This window comes from Sparus aurata, chromosome 2 (genome assembly GCF_900880675.1).
Source record: "Sparus aurata chromosome 2, fSpaAur1.1, whole genome shotgun sequence".
Taxonomy (NCBI): domain Eukaryota; kingdom Metazoa; phylum Chordata; class Actinopteri; order Spariformes; family Sparidae; genus Sparus; species Sparus aurata.
This window is the reverse complement of record NC_044188.1, coordinates 32,284,026-32,306,268: the sequence shown is the minus strand read 5'-3', so window position 1 is coordinate 32,306,268 and position 22,243 is coordinate 32,284,026. Positions and strand designations below refer to the sequence as shown.

The 22,243-nt window shown below is 39.7% G+C and overlaps 1 protein-coding gene across 7 annotated transcripts in view; it reads right to left on the bottom strand.

Annotated features, from left to right (window-relative positions):
• brip1 (BRCA1 interacting helicase 1) overlaps positions 1 to 21,908 on the bottom strand; it is a 124,257-nt gene extending 102,349 nt beyond the window's left edge. For 6 of the 7 annotated variants that reach the window (XM_030401262.1, XM_030401238.1, XM_030401246.1 and 3 more), the window contains exons 1-10: positions 21,645 to 21,907; positions 21,316 to 21,423; positions 20,407 to 20,518; positions 15,776 to 15,991; positions 15,156 to 15,298; positions 13,200 to 13,337; positions 4,351 to 4,623; positions 1,221 to 1,442; positions 888 to 1,087; positions 665 to 797 (exon numbers count right to left, since the gene is read on the bottom strand). In XM_030401262.1, coding sequence (XP_030257122.1) covers positions 665 to 797; positions 888 to 1,087; positions 1,221 to 1,442; positions 4,351 to 4,623; positions 13,200 to 13,337; positions 15,156 to 15,298; positions 15,776 to 15,991; positions 20,407 to 20,518; positions 21,316 to 21,408 — 1,530 coding nt within the window. In that variant the 5' untranslated portion in view covers positions 21,409 to 21,423; positions 21,645 to 21,907. Of the gene's footprint in view, positions 1 to 664; positions 798 to 887; positions 1,088 to 1,220; positions 1,443 to 4,350; positions 4,624 to 13,199; positions 13,338 to 15,155; positions 15,299 to 15,775; positions 15,992 to 20,406; positions 20,519 to 21,315; positions 21,424 to 21,644 lie in introns of all 7 variants that reach the window. The other variant, XM_030401212.1, reaches the window with a different exon arrangement.
• Positions 21,909 to 22,243: the final 335 nt, after the last annotated feature.

The window sequence follows — 22,243 nt, the reverse complement described above, 5'->3', positions numbered from 1 at the left end:
ACACACACACACACACACACACAGAATACATTTGTTAAAAGTTCCACTGAATACAACAATCTAACACCAGTTTAGAAATAATCAATTACCATGAACTGATGGGATCATAATGGATGATTTACACTAGTGGTGCTGTTAGCACTAGTTAAAAGTGTACACTTGTTCACATTGTCAATGTCAATACAACATTTGGTCTATTCTCCATGTGGGCTACATTACAGTTTGTTTTGTTGCATTGTTGTTCCATATATGACAATAGCCTGCCAGAACTTCCTGTAATTGTCTGAAAGTCTGAAAATATGTTTCACACTAAAAGAACAATAGTTCAATTTGATCTGAACCAAGACCACCACTTTATGGCTGACCAAGGTTTGGCTGCTTGGTACAGAACATGGTCTTGGGAATGTTCACACCTCTGATTCTGGTTTGGATCAAACTCAGAAGTTCAAATGCCTGGACCAAATAAGGTAGGTGTAAAAGTGCCCGAAGACTGGATGTTTTAACTGTACATATGTAGTGAAGCAGCTCCAATGCAATTAATAACAACATTCTTCAAAAGTTTTCCGGCAAAATATGAGAGAGTGATGAAGTCATGGTTAAAAGTGTACAAGTGTAGTAAAAATGAAAAGCCTTAAGTAAAGTGAAGTAAAGATATTTGGTGCACCTTCAGAAGGCTGAAAGTAGCAGCAGTGATACCCAGGGTGTGAAAGATGCCCAATACATCCTTCCCACTCCAGACTTTACAGGCGCTCTCATATCCCCGTTCAGACATCAGGCTTTGGCTCTCTTGGATCCAGCTACACCATGGACAAAAGACATCCTCAGTTAACATTTACTAAAATTATGAGAACAGCTAATCAGAATAATAAAGTCACTGAATCACCAACTTTGTCAGGCTATAGCAGAAGTTCCTCAGTGGCTCATGTTTGGATCGTCTGATATTGTTGTTGACCATGCTGTCAAGCTCATCCCTGGATGTCAACAGACTGTCGTAGTTTAAAGTGAAGCTGGCACTCTCCCTTGCACAGTCCTCAATGTTGTGGGCCTCATCAAGTACCAAGATCTGGCCTGCCAGGTCGATATCCATCTAGTGAGATTGAAAAGGCAGTGGATCATGTGGTTCTTTGTTAAGAACTACACTCATTTTGTTGCTCCCTTACACTGACTATTTTTGTCATTGTTCCACAATACCTACAACTTCTCATCCAAACTCCACTCACACTCTCTCTGATTAATGGGTCCAGCAGGTAGTTATATGGGCAGAAGATGATGGAGGCGTCCTGCAGAAGTTCACGGGCAGCATAGTATGAGCAGGACTGGAGCCGTTTGCCCAGCACAACCAGGTCCTCGATGTCCCAGGCTTTATTCAGTCCATGGACCTGCTGTAGCATGTACTGGTCCCGCATCCTCTGTACACCGTGGTAGTAGCGGCATGACCTGCCCTGTAATGTAAATTTTTTTTAAAGATACAACGAGATAGGGTAGGGTTAGACAAATGTTTGAAAGGCACTGGAAATGAACTATTCAGAGTCATCAACATTCAATATATAAGGTGTAGTTTCAATGTATGAACATAATGATGTAGCATTTCAATGCATGAACATAATGAAATGTAACATATAGTAACATGTAGCCAATGTCACTGGTTTTAGGTCTGCTTCCACTGCTTTCAGGACTGCTTCTAAGCAGTTTGGAGCCAAGTTTGTGGATCCAAATTTGGGCTCTGTACATGAAGTGATACACTATAAGCATTCATATAAGATATGAATAAGCTCAACAATACCATTCAGAGATAGCAAGCGTCAGCTGCTAGAAACTGAAAGGTGGACAAGTAGATTTCTAAGGGGGACAACACACCACTTAACAGTGCAGGAAAAACGTAATAATGTAGGAAATGGAAGGATCACAATGGTAACAGTGGAGTAACTGAAAGACGCAATGTGATGGGCTGGGCTGGCCAACGTTTTGGGTCACTAACTGGCCCCAGAAGTGTCCTGATTCCGTGAATATCAAAGGCAATCAACAACAATAATCTGCGTCACTTCCTCAATTGCTGCGTGTCCCACTCACCTGCCAAACAGACCTGAAAAATGACAAAGTTGGTTGTGCCATAGCCATATCAAAGGAAATACAATAAAACTGAAACATCCGGTTATCTGAAATACAGTGGAAACAAATCGAAGAACCTCGAATCAGAGCCTTAAAAATTTCAGGAGTTCAAGTTATGGGAAGTCAAAGGATATGTTCCTGCAGTGGAAAAAGGCTAATAAAGAACTGACCCAAACTACATACAGCATTCATTTTAACTAGAATAATAGTAGTTTCTCTATTGGTCAATTTCTGAGAAAACCCGACTTTCCAGTTTAACCAGAGGTGATAAAGCATTTCAGAGGCTGTCCGCGATCAAGTGTTCCAGCTATTGTAGAGGATTTACATGTCCTGTCACTCTTTCAGTGAATGTAGATGTGTAAAAAAGCAGCATCTCATGTACCAAGTCCCAATTACTCTGTCAAAAGAGGTGTCTACTTTAAAAGTCCCACCCTGTTCTTTATGAGTTTAACAGCTTGAGGTGACACTGTCACACATAAATACTGTACACTGCTGGACTCTGGAACCTGCAGACAAAACAATAATCCCCAGGTGAAATGATCTACTGCTCTGATGTGCTAAGCTTGGACACTTTGCTGACACTCAACCCTGTCTGCACAGTGAAAGGGGAGTGAGGGGATTAACAGCCACGCAGCCACATGTAGGAAAGTCAGCACAGTTAAGACGGAGGGCAGGTGTTTTGACTGAAGAAGCCACAAGCTGAACGATGTTTGATTCTGTGAATGAATCACTGTGTGTCTATACACCATGGAAACCCGATGCTGCCTAGACTAGACCCCGAGGTGATGAAGGCTCCAGAAAGGGGTTATGACTGGGCCAACTATTTCATATGACAAAGTGAGACAATTGCCAAAACATGAAACACCTCCAATGACAGCGCAAGTGTCTTCATTACAGTGGGCGCCTCAACTTCAGTGAAGTATGTGGGGTTACAAGTGTCTCATGTCTCTAAAAAAAAAAAAGCTCTGTCTACAGTTCTTGACATTTAAGTGTGTCAAAAAGAGCCTGCTGGACCAATTGTGGATATTGTAGCAGCATAATTGCTGCTCTGAGGTTACATTATTGAAGGAGTTGTGTCTGGTAGTGGTAGGTAACTATGGGTTTGTGTTACAGAGTGAATGAAAAAGTCTAGTTCAAAGGTCTATTACGACATGATGGTGTGAAGTCATCTGAGTATATGCAAGTGAGTGAGATAAATCTATTGGGATCAAAAAGTTAATGGCCAGAACAGTTTGTTATGAGGCAAAAGGGTGCAGACAAATAGGGGGGTTGAACTGGCAGAGGTTACAGACTATAACAAATACGTATACAGGCTCTGACCTTCATGGGATAGAAATCAAATATTAACAATATAGCCTGGCCTGAATTTTTAAGGCAGATACTGGTATTGATATGTGGAATTTCCGACTTAAGTTATGTCGTGAGTAAGACATTTTAGAGTCAAAATACGTTTTCTGACAGATAAAATACATAAATCAGACAGTTTCCAAATTACCCCAAACATTTCCTCATATTCATGTCCTAGTATTTGTTATTATTTTTGGCAAACAGCTATTGTTATACCAATATGATGATGAGTTAAAAACAAAGTATGACAACCCTGATTCCCAAAATGTTGGGCTGCTGTGTAAAACATATGAAAACCAAATGAGACAATTTGCTAATCCTCAATGACATAAATGTCATACTCAATGGAAAACAGTACAAAAACAATGTATTTAATATACAACCTCATCAACTTCATAGATTTATGTAAATATATGCCTATTTTATCGCCAGCAACATGTTTCAAACGTGTGACGGGAATCAAAAAATACTGGGAAAGTTGTAGAATGCTTCAAGAACCTGTTTGGAACATTCCACAGGTAAACAGGTTCATTGTTGACAAGTGATATTATCATAATTGGGTATGAAAAAGGTACCTTCAAACGGCTCAGATGTTCACAACCATGGACGGGGTGAAGATCACCACTTTTGTGAAAGACATGATTGTATAAAAAGTATATTTCTACATGGGCTTGGGAACACCTTGTAAAACTGTTGTTAGCAACCAAGTTCTTAAATAATTATACTGTTTTTTTCATGTTTTCCAAAGCAAGTGATCAAACAGCCACCTGTAAATCTTCCATGGAGAGAGCAGTTGATATCAAAAACACAGATATCAACTGGCATATTACCTGAAATTCAAAGTTAAATAGGGGTTTAAGGTCAATGTATAAGTGTGTCAGCATTCATCCTCACATCTTTGGCTTCTAGTAGTTCCTTGCAGCGTTCATTGCGGTTGAAGTGAGGCGCAACCTCTGGGTTGACACAGGTGTGATCTCTGCTGGATAAGATGGTCATGGGCACCCTGGAGTAGACAGTGCGCTTCAGCTCGTGGGTGATCTGAGTTATCTGCTTATGTGTGCGAGTGCCAAAGAAGATCTTAGGAATCTTTTTTTTGCCATCTTTGTCTTTGTCCTTCACGCCATCTTTGGGTGAAGCACATGGGCACCGGGAGCAAGGTTCAGGAGACTGGATAGAGAAAAAGGAAACAAACATTGCAGGTTTGAACACCCATGCTGCATGTAAGGTGCATGTGCATGGCAGAACGTCTCCCTTTTCATTTCAGAGCCCATGTTAACAAGTTCGAGTAGATCATTTCAAACACTGTATCTATTTACGCATCCAGCCTCCAACAAGGCAATGCGTTTACAATTTATTTAAATGTATACAATGCACATTGCCTCCTGTATATAATTTACATAACGTATAGTCCTTTCCATATTGTATCTTTCTTTCTCTATTCTAAATCTTTTTTAGTATTTTTAAGTCTACTTATAGTATGTCTGTCTACCATGACAGACATACAATAGTCAACAGTCAACATGAGCTTCATGGCTCATGCGTGTGTCATGCAATGCTGCAGTGGTGGGTCATCTAGAGTCTCACCTACACTCGTGCTGTTCTTGGCCAAAATAGACTTGAAAACAACTGTACATACCACATCGCCATCATACTATCGTTCTACCACAGATGTCTGCATCTGAAGAATATGTCACAAAATCTGATTCATTTAGGTGGCTGGTTTCTTTGATTGAGCACAATTTGATGTGGATCCCGATAAAAATAAATACGTTTTATTTAAAATTAGATTAGGCTTGATTGAATTAAAGGGGACTGTTCAGCCTTAGAGGAGGTATGCAATTCTAGTTTAATTAAATGAATGATAACACTGGTGAGTGGGACAGTCACTGATGATAAATTATCATTCTTGATCTTTATTATTTTTATCTTAAATTGAATCAGTACTCATCAGATACATTTTCAACTGATTGCTGCATCTCATGTACACATGCATCAGATATTATCATGTGACATATGCAACATGCAACTCCTACTCATCATTATTATTCACTGGCTGAATAGGCTTACTGACAGACTGTCTTGTATACTCTTTTGAAAAAACATGAAGCATAAAGAATTTGTATCCATACATAAGGCGTCCTGTCACTCTTCACCAGGTGACCTTTTGAGTCTGAAAGATGATAGGACACCATTGTGGAGGCTGAGAAAATTTAGCCGCTTCATAATTGACCATCCTGTGACGTGCTGAATTCTTTCTTTCACCCCTCACAGGTGAAGTGTAGCTGGCAACCCTTATGAAACTGATCCTGCTTATGTGTTGAGCTCTTTTAAGTGGTGTACTCTTTGGCCATTCATTGGCTCACATACACCACCTAATCACAGGCTTCTCACATATATATAAATGAATTTGAGATTCTGTAAATGTATCATTACCAGTGTTAACAGCAGTGGTAGGAGTAGCAGTAATGTATCTATACATTCATAAGCACTAATATAAAACGATGATTTCCAAAAAGAGGTATGTAACATATAATTCATAAGCTCATCCACTGGTTTTCTTGGTTTAGCCTAAACTTAACTTCTTTAGGGGAAGTCTGGTACCTACAGGTGAATAGCTAGTGGCTTCTTTCATTTGCAGTTTATCTTTTTTTTTTTTCAGTGCAAACGTAAGCAATCAATGCCTCCTTCTAGTAAGAAACAGCAATTTGGAAGCACGGATACATAAAAGCATAACATTCTGTTTAAATTGATTTCTTCCTTTTTAAATTTTAGCTACATGGAAATCGGTTTACAGATCTTGTTAAAAACTACAAACCAATGTTAGACTCAAATTGCAACAGTCAGTTCTGTCCATCTGGCAACCAGGGGATAGATGATACCCATATGGCACAATGATTTTAACTGGATACATTTACATCAAATAAAAAGAGACTATGAATCACTTAAGGCTCTCTGGGAGTGAGCTAGAGTGTGACTTACTATTCAGTCAAAACAGAGGGACTTGTTGTAGGTTAAATGGGTTACAATAAAATTAATAATTAGCAGCAGTGAGTAATCAAAGTTGTTTTCCCCAAGTTGCAGTCTTTGCATTAAAAGACAGATCACTAAATTGGACAACCTGGTTTTATGCCACTTGAGGCAAATACTGTGATTTTTGATACAGGATGAATAAAAATCAACTGACTTGCAGACAAATTTATCAAGTTATCATATGGACAACAATGTAATGAAACATTACATGTTCAAACCAAAAGAGGGAAAGAGCAGGGGAGAAAAAAGGAAAGGATCTGAAATTGATGACTGAGGAGACCCAACAGGTGGCATTAGTTAATGAGATATTACCTATTTCTCACTGAAAGCAACAAATGTCAAATATCATTGTGCAGTCGCGAGAAACTATCTTGGGGTACATGCCATTTAAGAGCTTTATTTAATTTTACAGGTATCTTTTGACATGCTATTTCATGTGATAGTGAAAGGCACCACCAACTGGCTAAAAATACCAAAATAAAGTTTGTCTTGGAACTCGGTGGAGTCATATTAATATGTATATTTGAGTGGATGATGTCTGCCAATATTTTGTCATCTTAAATCAACTAGGCTCAAAGTGAAAGGCCAATTAAAAGAATTAAAAGAAAGAAAATGAAACTAAGGTAAATCTTAAAAGTGCCTCTTTCGCCATAATTATGCTTTTACACGAAGGTTTGCTCGGTGAGCCTAGAGAGAGAGGGCTGATATTGCCAGACTTTGAATTGTAGAACAGCTAATGGCAGCTAAACCGAACGTCAAAAAACAATATTGCCCACTGCATGGTGTTATCTTCAAGTGTCTGGCCTCATCACAGATTACTGCAGTCTTGTTAATATTGAATAAACATAATTCATAATCTTGGCAAACATGTTTATCCCTAAATCCTCAACAAATGACCTGAACGAATCCACGTAAGAATGAATGGTATGTGTTGTGATGCACTGCACCTTATGATGGGGATCAGAAGGTAGCACTTCTGATGACAGACAAGTAGCTCGAGTTACCCTGCGGCTCAGATTTTCCAAGCATGTTTGCCCATCAAATATTACAATGTGTGATGGAGTGTGGGCCAAAGGGAGCTCTCAGAGAGCCGTCTCTCAGAGTTAAGAGGGATAACGAGCCCTGAGCCCATGTGAAAAATAAACAGAGGTGCTGCAGGGCCCCAACACCAGTTCAAGTTACCTTTCTCCTCTGGAACAGTTACGCTCCACAGCCTGGGCCCTGAGCCCGATCACCTTACCTGCTGCTGCCACATTAAATAGAGCCATCCAAATATCCTGCCCCAAGATGGCCAATAATTACTTATTCATTGGCAGGTGGGGGAAGGAGGGGTGGGATGGGGCAGTGTAGAAGGGCTTGCTGATGAATAGAGGCCCTTGTCAAATGCTGCAGCAGGAAACAGCTGACACAAGAGTATCCTTTTACGCGCCTGCCTCCCGAGATGCCAGGACAACAAGGTTTCAAGCCTGGCCCCACAGCCCAGAGCAGACACCCCCTAGAAAGGAATGTAGATAACTGGCAAAAGGGGTAAACGGGACGCTAGCTCTGCTCGCAACAACAAAATATTGGTTATTTCAGCAAAGGACAGTTCCACTGGTGTTGCTCCTTTGGTGCTGCTAGCAATGAGAATGCCCTCATTTGGTCTGCTAAACAACATGCAACAGCAGGGAACTGCATTCTAATTAAAATAGTATTTACAAGGACACTGTATAAGCGTTACTAGGTTTCTTTAGGCTATATTTGGTTTCTTCATGTATACCAAGTTTACTTAGTACAGGTATACGAAGACTCTAGTACACCTACATGGTGTAAGTGTATGCAGCAGCTAAAGCTCTCTTGAATTGACAGAACAGAGGTCAGTGGTGTTACTGAACACCTCAGAATATTCACAGGTAGGCTTCTGTTGCTATACTCCCTGCCAACACCTGAGAGATGGAAATCTCACACTCCAGGAGGCCAGTCAGAGGGCACTGAGGGGCCGCAGGCAGTGGATCACTTAGGTATCACTGGCGCCTCTCACTGGACACCAATTTGCTCCTCATTCCACAGCTTTCGAGGGCTTGGAATTCATTCCAATAACGGTGGGCTTCAATAGCCAATACTTAGGAAGACATGACACCAAACACCCCCTCCTCCCGTTTTGACCACACCGTGCAGGTAGGGGCCCTGGCAAATATCTGCCCTCCAAAGCACCTGTTTATCCCTCGAGCGCAGTAACCAGCGGGTGAACCCCATTCAATATTTATCCCCGTGGCTTTCACAGATCAGCGACCCAGGCGAGGCAAACCCTCTTAATTAAAACTGGAGCTTGCTTCAAAGGGCCCCATTCAGGCCGTCAGTCAGCGCACGCGGGACAAAAGAGCCCGGGTCATGTAGCTGCAGGGAAACCAGAGATGGATGCGCTTTTTCGACTTCACTTTCCCTCCTACTCTTTTTCCACCTCCCACCATCCACAGCTCTAAATCCAAGCCACACACCTGTGGCAAGTTAAGATGCAGTTTTGAGAGTTCAACCATTCCTGTGAGATGTGTGACCGCATTCTATGGCTCAGCATGTTTAATGATTATAGCTAACCTTTAGGTCTTTGAGACATCGAGAGGACTCAGGAACATGGATTCTTCACCAGCAATGGCATGTAGATACCTTTCAGACCATTGTTGATATTTGATGCATCTGGTTTGGTTTCATCTGACTGCTACAATAGATTCACACAGGATCCCAAAAGACTCATTAACTTCTCCTGACTTAAACTAATGCAGTCCACTACAGAAGCCCTGCAATACAGCTAGAGCTGCAATTACTTATTGATAGTTTGTTTCACATACAAATCAGCAACAAATGTATGGTTTCAGTCCTTTCTCAAGTAGAGATGAAAAATATTACAAGCTCCTCAAATGTGAGGACTTGCTGCTTTTTATTGTTATATGTGATAGTAAACCGACTATATTTGGGTTTAGACAGATGGTCTGATGAAGCAAGACATGATGAAGATGAGCTGTAAATTAAAACAATAATTTAAAAAAATATTCTTACATTTATAGACAAAACATTAAACTTTAAATTGAGGGAGGTTAGAGATAGATACTTTATTTATAGGGATATATATATAGATATATATAGATCTATCTATCTATATATATCTATATCTATCTATCTCTATATCTATCTATCTCTATATCTCTAATATCTATATCTCTAATATCTATATCTCTAATATCTATATCTCTAATATCTATATCTCTAATATCTATATCTATCTATCTATCTATCTATCTATATCTCTCTATCTCTATCTCTATCTCTATCTCGATAGATAGATAGATAGATAGATATACATATACATACACACACAAATTTGTTTCCTCATTCATATAAATGGGGTGCATATATTTATGATCAAATAACAACCATCTGTCCATAAAAAAATTATTAATAATAATTAAGTGATCACATTAATGACTACAGTGACACTCAGTAGAGCACACACCTCCACCAATGCCTAGCAATTCTCTTAAATTCAATCAAGCCTATTCCAATATCAAACTCAAAGCCCTGTATAACTAAAAATGTGAAACAATCCATAACTGCTTGCTAAATGTTTAAGTTCAACAGATCTAGGATCCACATCAAATTGTACTAACGCAAGAAAACCAGCCACCTTAATACACCTGATTTTTTTCTCATCAAGATCCATGCTTTATTCCCAAAGAAATTAACCCAAAAAAAAAGGAGGGAAAAAAAGGCCTATATCGCAATGTTAAAGAAAGGGAGGATAAATTCCTGGATCTGTCTCTTTATCCAGATTCACACCAAAAAGTAATGGGATCGTCTTTGGTCTGAGACACATCATCAATCCAAATATGGTGGAGATCCAATCAGTAGGTTTTCTGTAATCCTGCTGACATAGCAATCAAGCAACAAACAGACATGAGGTAATAATGAGTAACATTAAATCAGAACAGCTGTGTGGGTACAAACGGGCACACACACACACCTGGTTTGTTATGGGGATATAGCATAGCATACCATATATAATAACCTTCTTTTAATTTACTTTGTTTAGTTGAAATAAATACATGTGTAAACACAAACCCTCTACAATCTTCAATTTTGTCTCGTTCCAACCTTGTACTAAGCTTGAAAGTTTAACCGGAGCCAATTGGCCAATTTGGTGGAGTATACCTCCACCCAGTGGTGGTAGTGAATACTGATATTAAACTAATTGCTGACAGAATGAAAGCATAAACAAGTATTTAAACCGTAGCCAACTCTACCAGCATCATCCATGAAAGGGTTAACCAGCCTGTGTTATCTGGGGGAGATTTATGATTGATAGAACAGATATCTTTATTGCAACAGACATTTTGACGTCTCATAGTAAGTCAAGTGCAAGGCTTATAGAAATAATACTAAGGAAGGCTGTACACTAAAGGTCTTGATTAACACTATCCGAAAAACAGCATGAACAACAGACTTTCTTTACAGCAGACATTTTAAAATGTCATTGCAGCAAAAGCACAGGTGTAATTACTTATATTAATGATGGCACCATTACATTATGTGTCGCTGGCTCACAGGGATGGTTTACTGAGATATTTAACAGAACTGACCCGTCAGTAATTAACCTTGTAAAACATCAATTGAATGTGTAATTTGCAAATCAATTTTGATATAGTGTCTATTGAAAACAGGGTAAACACAATGTATTTAATGTGTTGCGTCATCAACTTCTTTGATTTTTGTCAAATATATTCATATTCTTAATATGATGCCAGCAACACGTTTCAAACAAGATGGGACAGGGGAACTAAAGACAGAGAAAGTTGTGGAGTGCCCCCAAAACACCTGTACAGAAAATTCCACAGGTAAACGCATTCATTGGTAAGGGGCATCCTCAAGAGGCTCAGTCGTTCACAAGCAAGGATGGTGCGAGGTTTACCACTTAGTCAAACACATGATTGTAGATAGGAGATTACTACATGGGCTCAGGAAAACTTTGTAAAACTGTTGTCAGTAAACACAGTTTGTTTTTAAATAATTACATTCTGTTTTATTTACTTTTTACACAGCCTTACAACTTTTTTGCAATTGGGCATGCAATATTTTTGTAGAGATGAACCAATCGATTTGCTACAGACCGGAATTGGCATGACCAGCGACTGGTGTCTGATATATCTGATTCTGTGATGGTCACATTTACACACACATGCCACTCGGGGCTGCGAGCCCTAACAGAATACAGAACTGGTAAATGTAATACCCTTTTTCCACTGGTTAAAAATACAACTTAAACCAGCTAAGATCAGGCTTTTGTGTGCCAAGCTCAACTTCCTAGCTATGATAATACTTCGATCGCTGACCGCAGCAGCCATCTTCCGGTTTATCACCTGGCTAACTTGAAGGGGGATAAAATAATTTAATTGTGCAGCTCTTCTAGTCTTTCCAAATGTTATTGGACCGGATGGTTCAAGTTATCATAGCGAAACAAGTCATTCCGCATGGGTTGTGACGTTTTACAGACACTTCTTTTACAATTGGTCTGTTGTTTTTTTCTCCCTTCTGTTTCAACCGTTTCTGGCGCATTAGTGACGTTAAACGGGACATCAGTGATGTACAACATAATGCTTCAAAGAAAAATCATAGACGAGCTACCTTGTCTTGCGGGGAGTGGGAATGGGGTAACTAGTTTAATAATTTTAAAAACCTGTGTAGACCTGCTAATTTTGGTGCAAAAGCAGCATTTGTGTGTTTTTACTGTGGTTTGCTGCCACTTTTGGGTACGCTTTTTAGCACCTTCCTTCTCTCCTCTGCTGCCTGTCTGTATGTTACTGTCACTGTGGGACACCACACAGACAAGGAGCGGAGCAGAGACAGGGATATTCCTCATGTTGTCACTATTTTGGAAATAAAACATCGTAGTTGAGGGTTATAAATGCAAAGTAACAACATGGAATCTTGGTTGCAAGAACCAGGGCTGCCCACTTTTAACTTCAGTGTATTAGACAGACCTTAAGAATGACACAGTAAGAATCCCAGATACCAATGTATTCTGCACAAATGCCTGTCAGGGGAACTTAAACTCATTTAGACCACAAATTATAATATCATACAACAAAGTGGGATATGCTAGAGAAAGGGAGGGAGGGAGGGAGGGAGAGAGAGAGAGAGAGAGAGAGAAGGGAAAGAATGTGAAGGAGAGGGAGGAGAGTGGAAAACGCTTTGCTGAACGATGTAAAACATTAGAAATCTTAAATGGTAGTATGAGTAATTAATAATCTTTTCACATTATTATGAGACTATAGTTGGGAATACATTACTATCTGGAAGATTTACTCGAAGTCCCAGAGTGTGCACTAAGGTTTTTTATCCACAAAATAAAAAATCTCAAAAGAACAGTTAGAAACAACCCTTTAATAGGAAAAACACATATAGAACAGAGTAATCGTTAAATTACATTAAAGATGGCTCTGCTCTATTCAAGCGTCCAAGAACATCATGATATCTTGACAGGGAGCCAGCTTGCATAATACCTGGACTCTAGATGAAGCAGCTAGATGGACTTCAGCGATCATTCACACGTGCTTTTCATACTGTTTTAGGTCAAAATGTGTTGTGAAACATAACAATCCAGATGTACGGATGATATTGCTCCCATGTATTAGGTAAACCATAGTACTGGTGTAACTTAGCATCAATGTCTGTAGTGTACTCACGCAGCATGATGAGGACAGCCCAGCTGCCTGGCTGTTTGTGTCTGCCATCAAACTCCGAGAACCTGATGGATTATTTTCCAGCTCCGGCTCATCATCTAAGAAAATCACTCCCTGCTCCAGACGCGGCCTTTTACGGCTCTGAGGAACAAACAATCATAGGAGTTGTACATGACTCTTTGGAACTTAAAATGCTTATTATCAATGCACATTATCTCTCGGTTTGCAGAATAATGTCATTTCATTATTATACAGTGCTGTTTTTAAAACAGAAGGGCCATTAATTAAAAAGACAAAAGCAATGTACAAGAAGCATAATATTATGCATTTACAATATATCAAGCATATATACAATTATTCAATGCATTTTAGGGTATTATTGGTAGGCTTTTGTATATACACATCTGAAGGAGACAACAAGTATGAGTCATCTGCTTTGTCACAACCCCCCTTTGTCTCTTAAGTGGAAATCTTGGTGTTGATGTAGCCATGGCAACAAATGGGGTTAGTGTGAAAACTATTGAAAATGAGAAAAGAATAGAGTATTGATTTAAAATGACTACAGATGATAACTCTTCGAGATAATTTGTCTAAATTCAATGATGGGAGGATATTTTACATATATTTCTTGCACAATACCCTACCTCTTACATCCCATTAAAAAAGACAGACATTAAAACAGTGCATATCTCAAAGTGTAAAAAAAAAACAAGTTAGCTAATCAATATGTTAAAACAGTACAGTGAAGAAGTAATACATTTTCATGTTATATATTGTTATTTCACTGCCATGACATTTGCAGTGTGGATTTTTAGCCTTTGGATCTGGGAAGTTCTGTGATGCCAATTATTCACTAATTTCACGGTCACCCAGTCCTGGTGAAGCCTCAGCTGCTGATCAACTCAGCTATTCAGCAACAAATATAAATTCAAAATAACAATATACACCACTATATTATTTTGACATAAGAGACATTAACATTAAAGTGTTCTTTTTTGTCATTTACACTGACATGTGATGTAGAATGCCTATAAAAAGTATTCACCCTTTGACTGTTTTCCCTTTTTATTGCTTTTATAAATAGAATCATGGTCAATATAATTTCACTTTCATGACAAAAACATTTTTTACAAAAAAAACCCTCATTAATGTCAAAGTGAAAAACGATTTCTACAAAGTAATGTCAATAAGTTGAAAACATTTAATGTAATATAAGAAATTGCATTAGTATTCGCCATCTGGAAAGGTTATTGAAAGGTATACATCAGGGGATGGATGCAAAAACATTTCAAAGTCACTGAAACATCCCCTGGAGTTCCGTTAAATCCATTATGAAAAAATTTGAAGCAATACGGCACTTGTAAGTCTGACTAGAGCAGGCCGTCCTCACAATCTGAGTGACCATGCTAGAAGAAGTAGCTGAGATGGGTCAGATCTACCATCTTGACTGACTGTTTAAGTCCATCTCTTTTATTAACTGGCGTTTCAATTCTCCTAATGTGATGAGTTTTGACCTGTGCCTATGAAAATGTGTTGTCTACTTGTGCCTATGAGCTTTCTACTTTCATCTTTATTTCATTTTCTTGTATTTGTGATTGTGGTTAACTGCTGTTTCTTGCTACCTGTTCTGTACAACATTTTGGTCAACGTGAGCTGTTCTTAAATGTGTTTTTTTTTTTTTTTATAAATTTGACTTGACTGAATATGATAGTCTGGCAGACTATGTATTGCATGTTGATTTACCTGTATCTCAGTAACATTGTTATGACAGTACTGCACTGTGAGTCATCATCAGATTCTAACTTGTGATACTTAAAACTATACAACTATATCATCAAATCACTGCAGACCGAGATTGGTGTTCTTTTCTTTTCTGTTGAAGAATGTTCACACTTTAAATTGAATCTACAGTAAATTCACTATAAATGTAAAACAGCATAACAAGGCACTGACAACTACCTTGTGCTCGGCAGTGCGAATGCGTTTCCTGTCCGGCTGGAAGTCGTCATTGTCGTCGTCTTTCTCACGGTCAGAGTTGAGGGAAGCCTTGAACTTCTCAGACAGACGAGAGGCTAGAGACTGTTTCTTGGGCTGTGATTCCTCTGGAAACGACACAGCAAGTGCAAATAATAAAAACATTTGGATGTTTGGAAATGGTTTGAATACTACTTTTGACAAAGGGCTTAATTATATTTTGCGGAATTCATGGTTGCATAAAAGTATGTTTGTGGTACAACACCATTGATTCTGCATTGTGATGTGTATCAAAATTCTGCCTCTGTGTTTACAATTTGATGGCAAGACTGAAGGAAGCAGAGAAATATGTTCTTGGATATCTAGGACTACAAGCAGCTGCATTACACCAAAGACAAAAGGAGGTCAATCGATGGTCCATGTAAACAACTTGTTTACATGTGAATACTGTGTAGATCCATAAAAAAAAAAAAAAAAAAAAAAAAACACAAATGAATCCATGTCTCTTTGTTTGAAATTACTACCATTATGCTAAAGAGGAGACCGGTCCAGGGAAAAATAACATGAGTGTTCCAGATACTACCACAAAAAAGAGAGATACTTGCCATGTTCAGATGAAGGAGGTGGCAGTGGTGCTGTCTCTTTACAGGGTGACACAGTGAGGTCCACAATATCAGGTTTGGCTGAAGTTGTAGCTGTGTTGGCTCTGCTGTGACACACACACTGACAGGTGGAGGTTACATCTGACTTCTTGTAGTCTCCACAGTTTTTGTCTGGCCGGCTCTTGTCATCTACAGGGCCTCTTCCTTCCTGAAGTTTAGCTGTCGGCACATATTGAAATACAGATGTAACCATCAGTGAAAGTCAGTGCGTTTACATGACACTCAAGAAAACCGAATTACTGGGTTAGTCCGACTATGATCGGATTTTTATATAATAATCCTCTATAATAATCAAATTGTGAGAAAAACGTGGATATGATTAACAAACGGTAAAATACTTCACTACTACTACTTGTCTTGTAGTCTCACATCACTATACAGATATAGGGTCAGTCCAGGCCAACTAATCAGTTCATGTCATTGATTTACTTGAAAGATTAATTGAAAAACTTCTACTTGCCAACTTACTTGCCGGTGTTTTCATTATAATCATTTTAAGTTTGGCCCCCAAGGTAAATGTCATTGTTCTTGTGGTTGTCTATGTGTATTCTGCAGGCAAATAGTTATTTTTCACTGGATTGGCCCTGAATATCAAAGAAAACTTCAGGATGATTTTTAAAAAGAATTCACATGTTTACAGTGACTAAATGAATAACAGTAAATCATTTTTTAGCCAGACGAAGAATCTTTCATTTTCACTAAATCATATAGTCACGAGAAGTAAACTAGTGTTTACTTAGTTGCTGTGTAATTTTAAGGTTCCATCACATTTAGATTATTTGGTACTGAGCTGGAAAGGCAAAGATTTCAATTTTCCAGTCGATCTATATTCCAACCCTTGCCTATGGCCATGAGTTCTCGGTAGTGACTGAAAGAATGAGATTGCAGATACTAACACAATCATCTGGCCTGGGACACGTCGGGATCCCCCAGGATGACCTGGGGCCTCATTTATAAACGTTGCGTAGGCACAAAAGAAGGCGTTTGCCACTCTCTACGCACACTGTGGGATTTATAAAAAGAGAACTTGACGGGAAAATGTGCGGTCCTCCACGCAAACTCTGACCCATGCATACGCACATAACTGGGGTAAGGAGAAACTGCGCCACTGATGGCAGAATAAAGAAACGGGAGAAACTGTGTGAAAATGTATTCAAAAAATATTTCTACAATGAATAAACAAACATACTCCCTGGAGTGCACACGGGAAACATATGATTTAGAACAATAGTAAGACAACAGTAGAGCAAATTACGTTTACACTGATATGAATGCAGTTTAATATATTAATATCCTATATCATATAGACCATTTCGTTTCATCTCCGTTTTCAATGCATAACGCATAAAACACTTTGTAACTGTGTTTTGTTGCCATACAAATAAAGACTATAATTATCTTGTAATGTTAGTCAATTAGATTATTCTCACATGTGTAGCAGATATTACCTAATAGATGGGTATATAAAGGCATGTATTCACAATGCGTTATGGCGCACAATGGCTGCTTTGGCACTGTTGGAGGATGTGGCAAACGGAAGGATACGGAGGGAATGGAACTTCAGAGACCAGCAAGTTCCACTGGCCAACAGTGATGAGTGGCTGATGGGCCCGTTAGAGAGGAGCACCCGCAGAAACCACGCCGTGCCGGTCCCGCTTCAAGTGCTCACAATACTCGGGTTTCAACTGGCACATTTCAGAGGGAATTGGCTGACAGGTCAGGGATATCCCAGCCAAACTTTAGCCGTGTTATGCCAGACGTGTTAGGAGGTATAACTGGTTTGTCGCAGCAGTACATAAAGTTTATAAAGTTATACGGTGAACAGGCAAATAAAAATGCGCAATTTTCAGCAATATCTGGTTTCCCAAATGTAATCGGTGCCACTAACTGCACTCATGTTGCTGTAAGAGCACCGAGTGAGAAGGAATTGGGCCGGCACCGGTGTCCCCCTCCACCTCCATCACCACGTCACACAGGAGGGATTCCCTGATGATCCCCGCCAGTTGTTCATCCAGCGGGGTGAGCTCTGGTTGGCCCGTTCCCCCGCCCGTCACACAGACGCTCTGCTTGTGTGACGACTGGCGCTTTTTTGCTTCCACTTTTATGTCTGGTCACTTTTTTTTTTCCACTTCGGCCACACTCCGACCTTCTGAGGCAACAGCATTTACATTGTCTGCCACATGCTGCCACTCTAGAGCCTTTTTGGCATTGGTGACCCGACCCAACACTGTGTCCACCAAATAATACAGCCTTCCTCTTCTCCACCTCCCCGACAAGAGCTTCCACCTCACACTGGGTGAAATTGCGCTTCTTCGCCTTTCTCTCTGCTTTCGGCATGCTTTCAGTCATGAATGAATATTAATTAGAGGTGTTTCTCTGAATATTCATAGGCGACTATGGGCGTGGTATGACCCGCACACAGGTGCGCCACATTTAGAGTGGATTGTGATTTATAAAGGGAAATCGGCGTAGGACGTGCGTGCGCACTGTTTTATAAATCAGGATATTTTTGTGCTTATGCACTTTCTGTTTTTCGTGCGTAGGCAACCTTTTGATGTCAATCCTACGCACAGTTTTATAAATGAGGCCCCTGGAGAGTGTGCCTGGGGAAAGGGATGTCTGGAGTACACTGTTCAGCCTGCTGCCACAGTGACCCTACCCCAGATAAGCAGACATACAGTGGTATGCAAAAGTTTGGACACCCCTTTAAGATTTCATGATAATTTGCTCTAACTTTATAAGAGAATATCACAGCAACAAGATTTGATTTCCTACAGAGATGTAGACATTTGAGTGTTTTCCAGACCAAAATTCTTCGAGTAGCATTACATAGTTTTATTATGATAAAATAAAATGTAAAAAATGGTATGTGCAAAAGTTTGGCCACCCTTTTAAATCACATTGATTTCAAGACCTGTAGGGATTTATAGCTGACAGGTTGCAGCACAAAATTGCTTTGACTAGCTTGTGAGACCTTCAATTACAAAGACAGGTGGAACCAATCATGAAAAAGGCTATTTAACAGAGGCAATTGCTGGCTGTGCTTGTCCTAGGTTCTTTTTTAAAGTGTGGCAACATAGGGACATCAAAACAACTCTCCACTGACCTAAAAACTAAGATAATTCATTATCATGAATTAGGAGAAGGGTACAAGAAATTATCAAGAAGGTTTGGACTGTCTGGCTCCACAGTCAGAAATGTGGTGCAGAAATGGAAGGCCACAAGAACAGTCCTTGTGAAGGAAAGATGTGGTAGGCCAAAAAAGATACTGGAAAGGCACAGGCGAAGGATGGTTAGTCACAGACAAGCTACAAACCACCTCCAGAGAACTACAAGAACATCTGGCTACTGATAGTGTAGTTGTTCGTCGTTCCACAATCCAGCGTACTTTGCACCAGGTAAAGCTCATTGGAAGGGTGATGCGCAAAAAGCCTTTCCTGAGTGTTCGTCACAAGAAGAGTTGCATGAGGTATGCAAAATCACATCTGGACAAGCCAGAAGCATTTTGGAAAAAGTACTGTGGTCAGATGAGACTAAGATGGAGTTATTTGGTCAGAACAAGAGGAGGTATGCATGGTGAAAAAAACCCACTGAATTCCATGAGAAGAACTTATTGCCTACTGTGAAATTTGGTGGAGGGTCCATCATGTTAGGGGGCTGTGTGGCTAGCACTGGGACTGGAAACCTTGTTAAAGTTGAGGGCCACATGAATTCCTCTCAGTATCAGCAGATTCTTGACAAGAATGTTCAAGAATCGGTCACAAAGTTGAAGCTATGCTGGGGTTGGATTTTTCAGCAGGACAATGATCCTAAGCACTGTTCAAAATCCACCAAGGAATTCATGCAGAAGCACACGTACAATCTTCTGGAATGGCCATCCCAGTCCCCAGACCTTAACATCATTGAAAATGTATGGATTGATTTGAAGCAGGCTGTTTACGCACGGAAGCCAAGAAACCTGACTGAACTGGAGGCGTTTTGTATGGAGGAATGGGCCAAAATACCACCTGCCAGACTTCAGGGGCTTGTCTGTGGCTATAGGAGGCTTCTACAGGCTGTTCTTGCAGCAAAAGGAGGCTCTACTAAATATTAATGGAATTATTTCTTTGGGGTACCCAAATTTATGCACATGCCTATTTTTGTTTAAATGCACATAAAAATGTTTCTGTTGGACCAATAAAAAATATTTCACTACTGAGATGTTTCTGTTTCCATAAGGTATAACATGTGTTAAAATAAAGTTGCTGCTTCAAAAGCTCAGCAAGTGACAAACTGATGCAATGATTTTCCTAAGGGGTGCCCAAACTTTTGCATACCACTGTAAATAAATGGATGACACGAACTGTAAGGGCTTAGGTCAGTTGGTATGGAATTACCCTATACTAAAAAATATTCATCCAGTTTCAGTTTATATGAAGATATTTAGAAAAAACACAATGACAAAGTGAAAGTGTCATGGTAACTTTGACTGACTTTGAAAGACAGACTTCTGCTCCAATTAATCTGCGCACAAGAGCATTTTGATTTTGTATGAGGATACCAGTAGGCCCTATTTGCCGATAAACTTGACTTACCGAGCTGAGCCTGCTGCCAACCCAGGGCAGAGCAGAGCAAGGCCAAGCTCTTTCCACTTCCTGTGGGACTCTCCAGCAGACAGTGCTGCCCAGTGTTCAGCCCTCGTATAATCTACAGACAACGTACAGACATATTTCCACTGTCAATGCAATGATTAGAAAATCTGGAACAAAACCCTGTGATTAACTGTTCACAAAATCAGTCAATGTCATATCCACATATAGTATCACACAATTCCAGGTGCTGTAGTTTTGCGTCTGACGGTATTTGCAATTGGTCAATGCATTATTATAAGGACAACACCCCACCGCATAGTTCATAGCACAAAGAGGTTACATGTACCAATTAACAATCAGATACACAAGGTACTAAGTATTGCGTCCATTTCTTACCATTACACATTCATATATTATTTTAGATCTCCTGTGACATCAATAGTATGTCAAGGCTGTCTGGGGCATGTCTGAGCAGGACTCATCTACTTGTCCAAGTGCAAAGACATGAAAGTGAACTGAAAACGTTAAATTACCTGAGTGTGTTGTTTTTTGCTGTGTGTCCATATTTTTTCTAACCTGTGATAGACAGCAGTCTGTATTAAGAATCCCTGCCTCTCACCCAATACAAGATGGCATAACGGGCACAGGAGTGGACGGATAAATAAGTATTCACTGGCTTGTTTGTGGTTAAAAAATAAACCAATGGGCACAATGGCTGAAACATCACACATAACCTATTACTATGTAAACGGATTTTTACTCCATATTTCTATTTCAGACGTAAAAAAAATCATAGAATTTCATTATTACTTGGGTGACAATCACATCTTCATAAATTATAATAGGCCAATATGCTATACTAGTTTTCACGACTGGGTAGTTGATCAATAGATGAAGACTTTCATCACTCACTGAATTCATCATGGCCAGCTGGGATGGGTACGCCTTGCAGGGGAAGTGGATCTTCACCCCTCCAATGGTGTACTCCACGGCGGATGTAGCCATGTTCCTCTGTCACCGCTGCACAAGTATATTTTTGTTTTAAAAAACACACAGTCTGTTAAACCGTTTATTAGAAATTACGGTTTTATACAGAAAAGTGTAATGTGAGCATACTCATAAGCTAAGGTATTGTAACACACGACTAAGACACTAACACAAGAAGGTACAATAGTTAGACAAACTATATTTTTCCTGTCTGTGTAACGTTAAGCCCAGGGATGCCACCTAGCTTAACTTACCTGAGACTTGACAGGCAGTCAGTTGTTAACGTTAGCCTGTACCAACTAGGCTACGTAGCGAGATTTAGTGCTACTGTTAAGTTTTCCGCCGTTACTTTGCCTCAAGGATGTTTCCATTAACCCAACGGTTAAACTGGTGACACTGGTCAGACATCATAAAAAACACATTTGTCAAACATGCGCTGGTTAACTCATGTCCACTTCCCTCTCCCTATGCTCTTCCCGCTCTCCAAATCACAAAACCCAACAGGAAGACAGCGTACACATTGCGGTTTCCTAGATATGCTTTCAAAATAAAATGATACTTGTGAAATATCATGAAATGTGTTGGAATTAAATCGTTGTATTATCTTTTGAAAAATCCTTTGGGGCATTAAAGCTTTGCCCCTGACCGTTTAATGTGCCTGTTTGACGTTACCAATAATTGTGGCAGGCGGTATTTTTTACGCTCTTATTTCGAAGGCTTCACATGGATTACCGATTCCAACAATGTTTTCCAACTTGACGTTTGACAAACGCACAACGGATGTTGCGTTAGTAAACATCCGAGTATGTTCAATCCAAGCATGAATCAGTGTTTCCACCACAGGTCAACACAG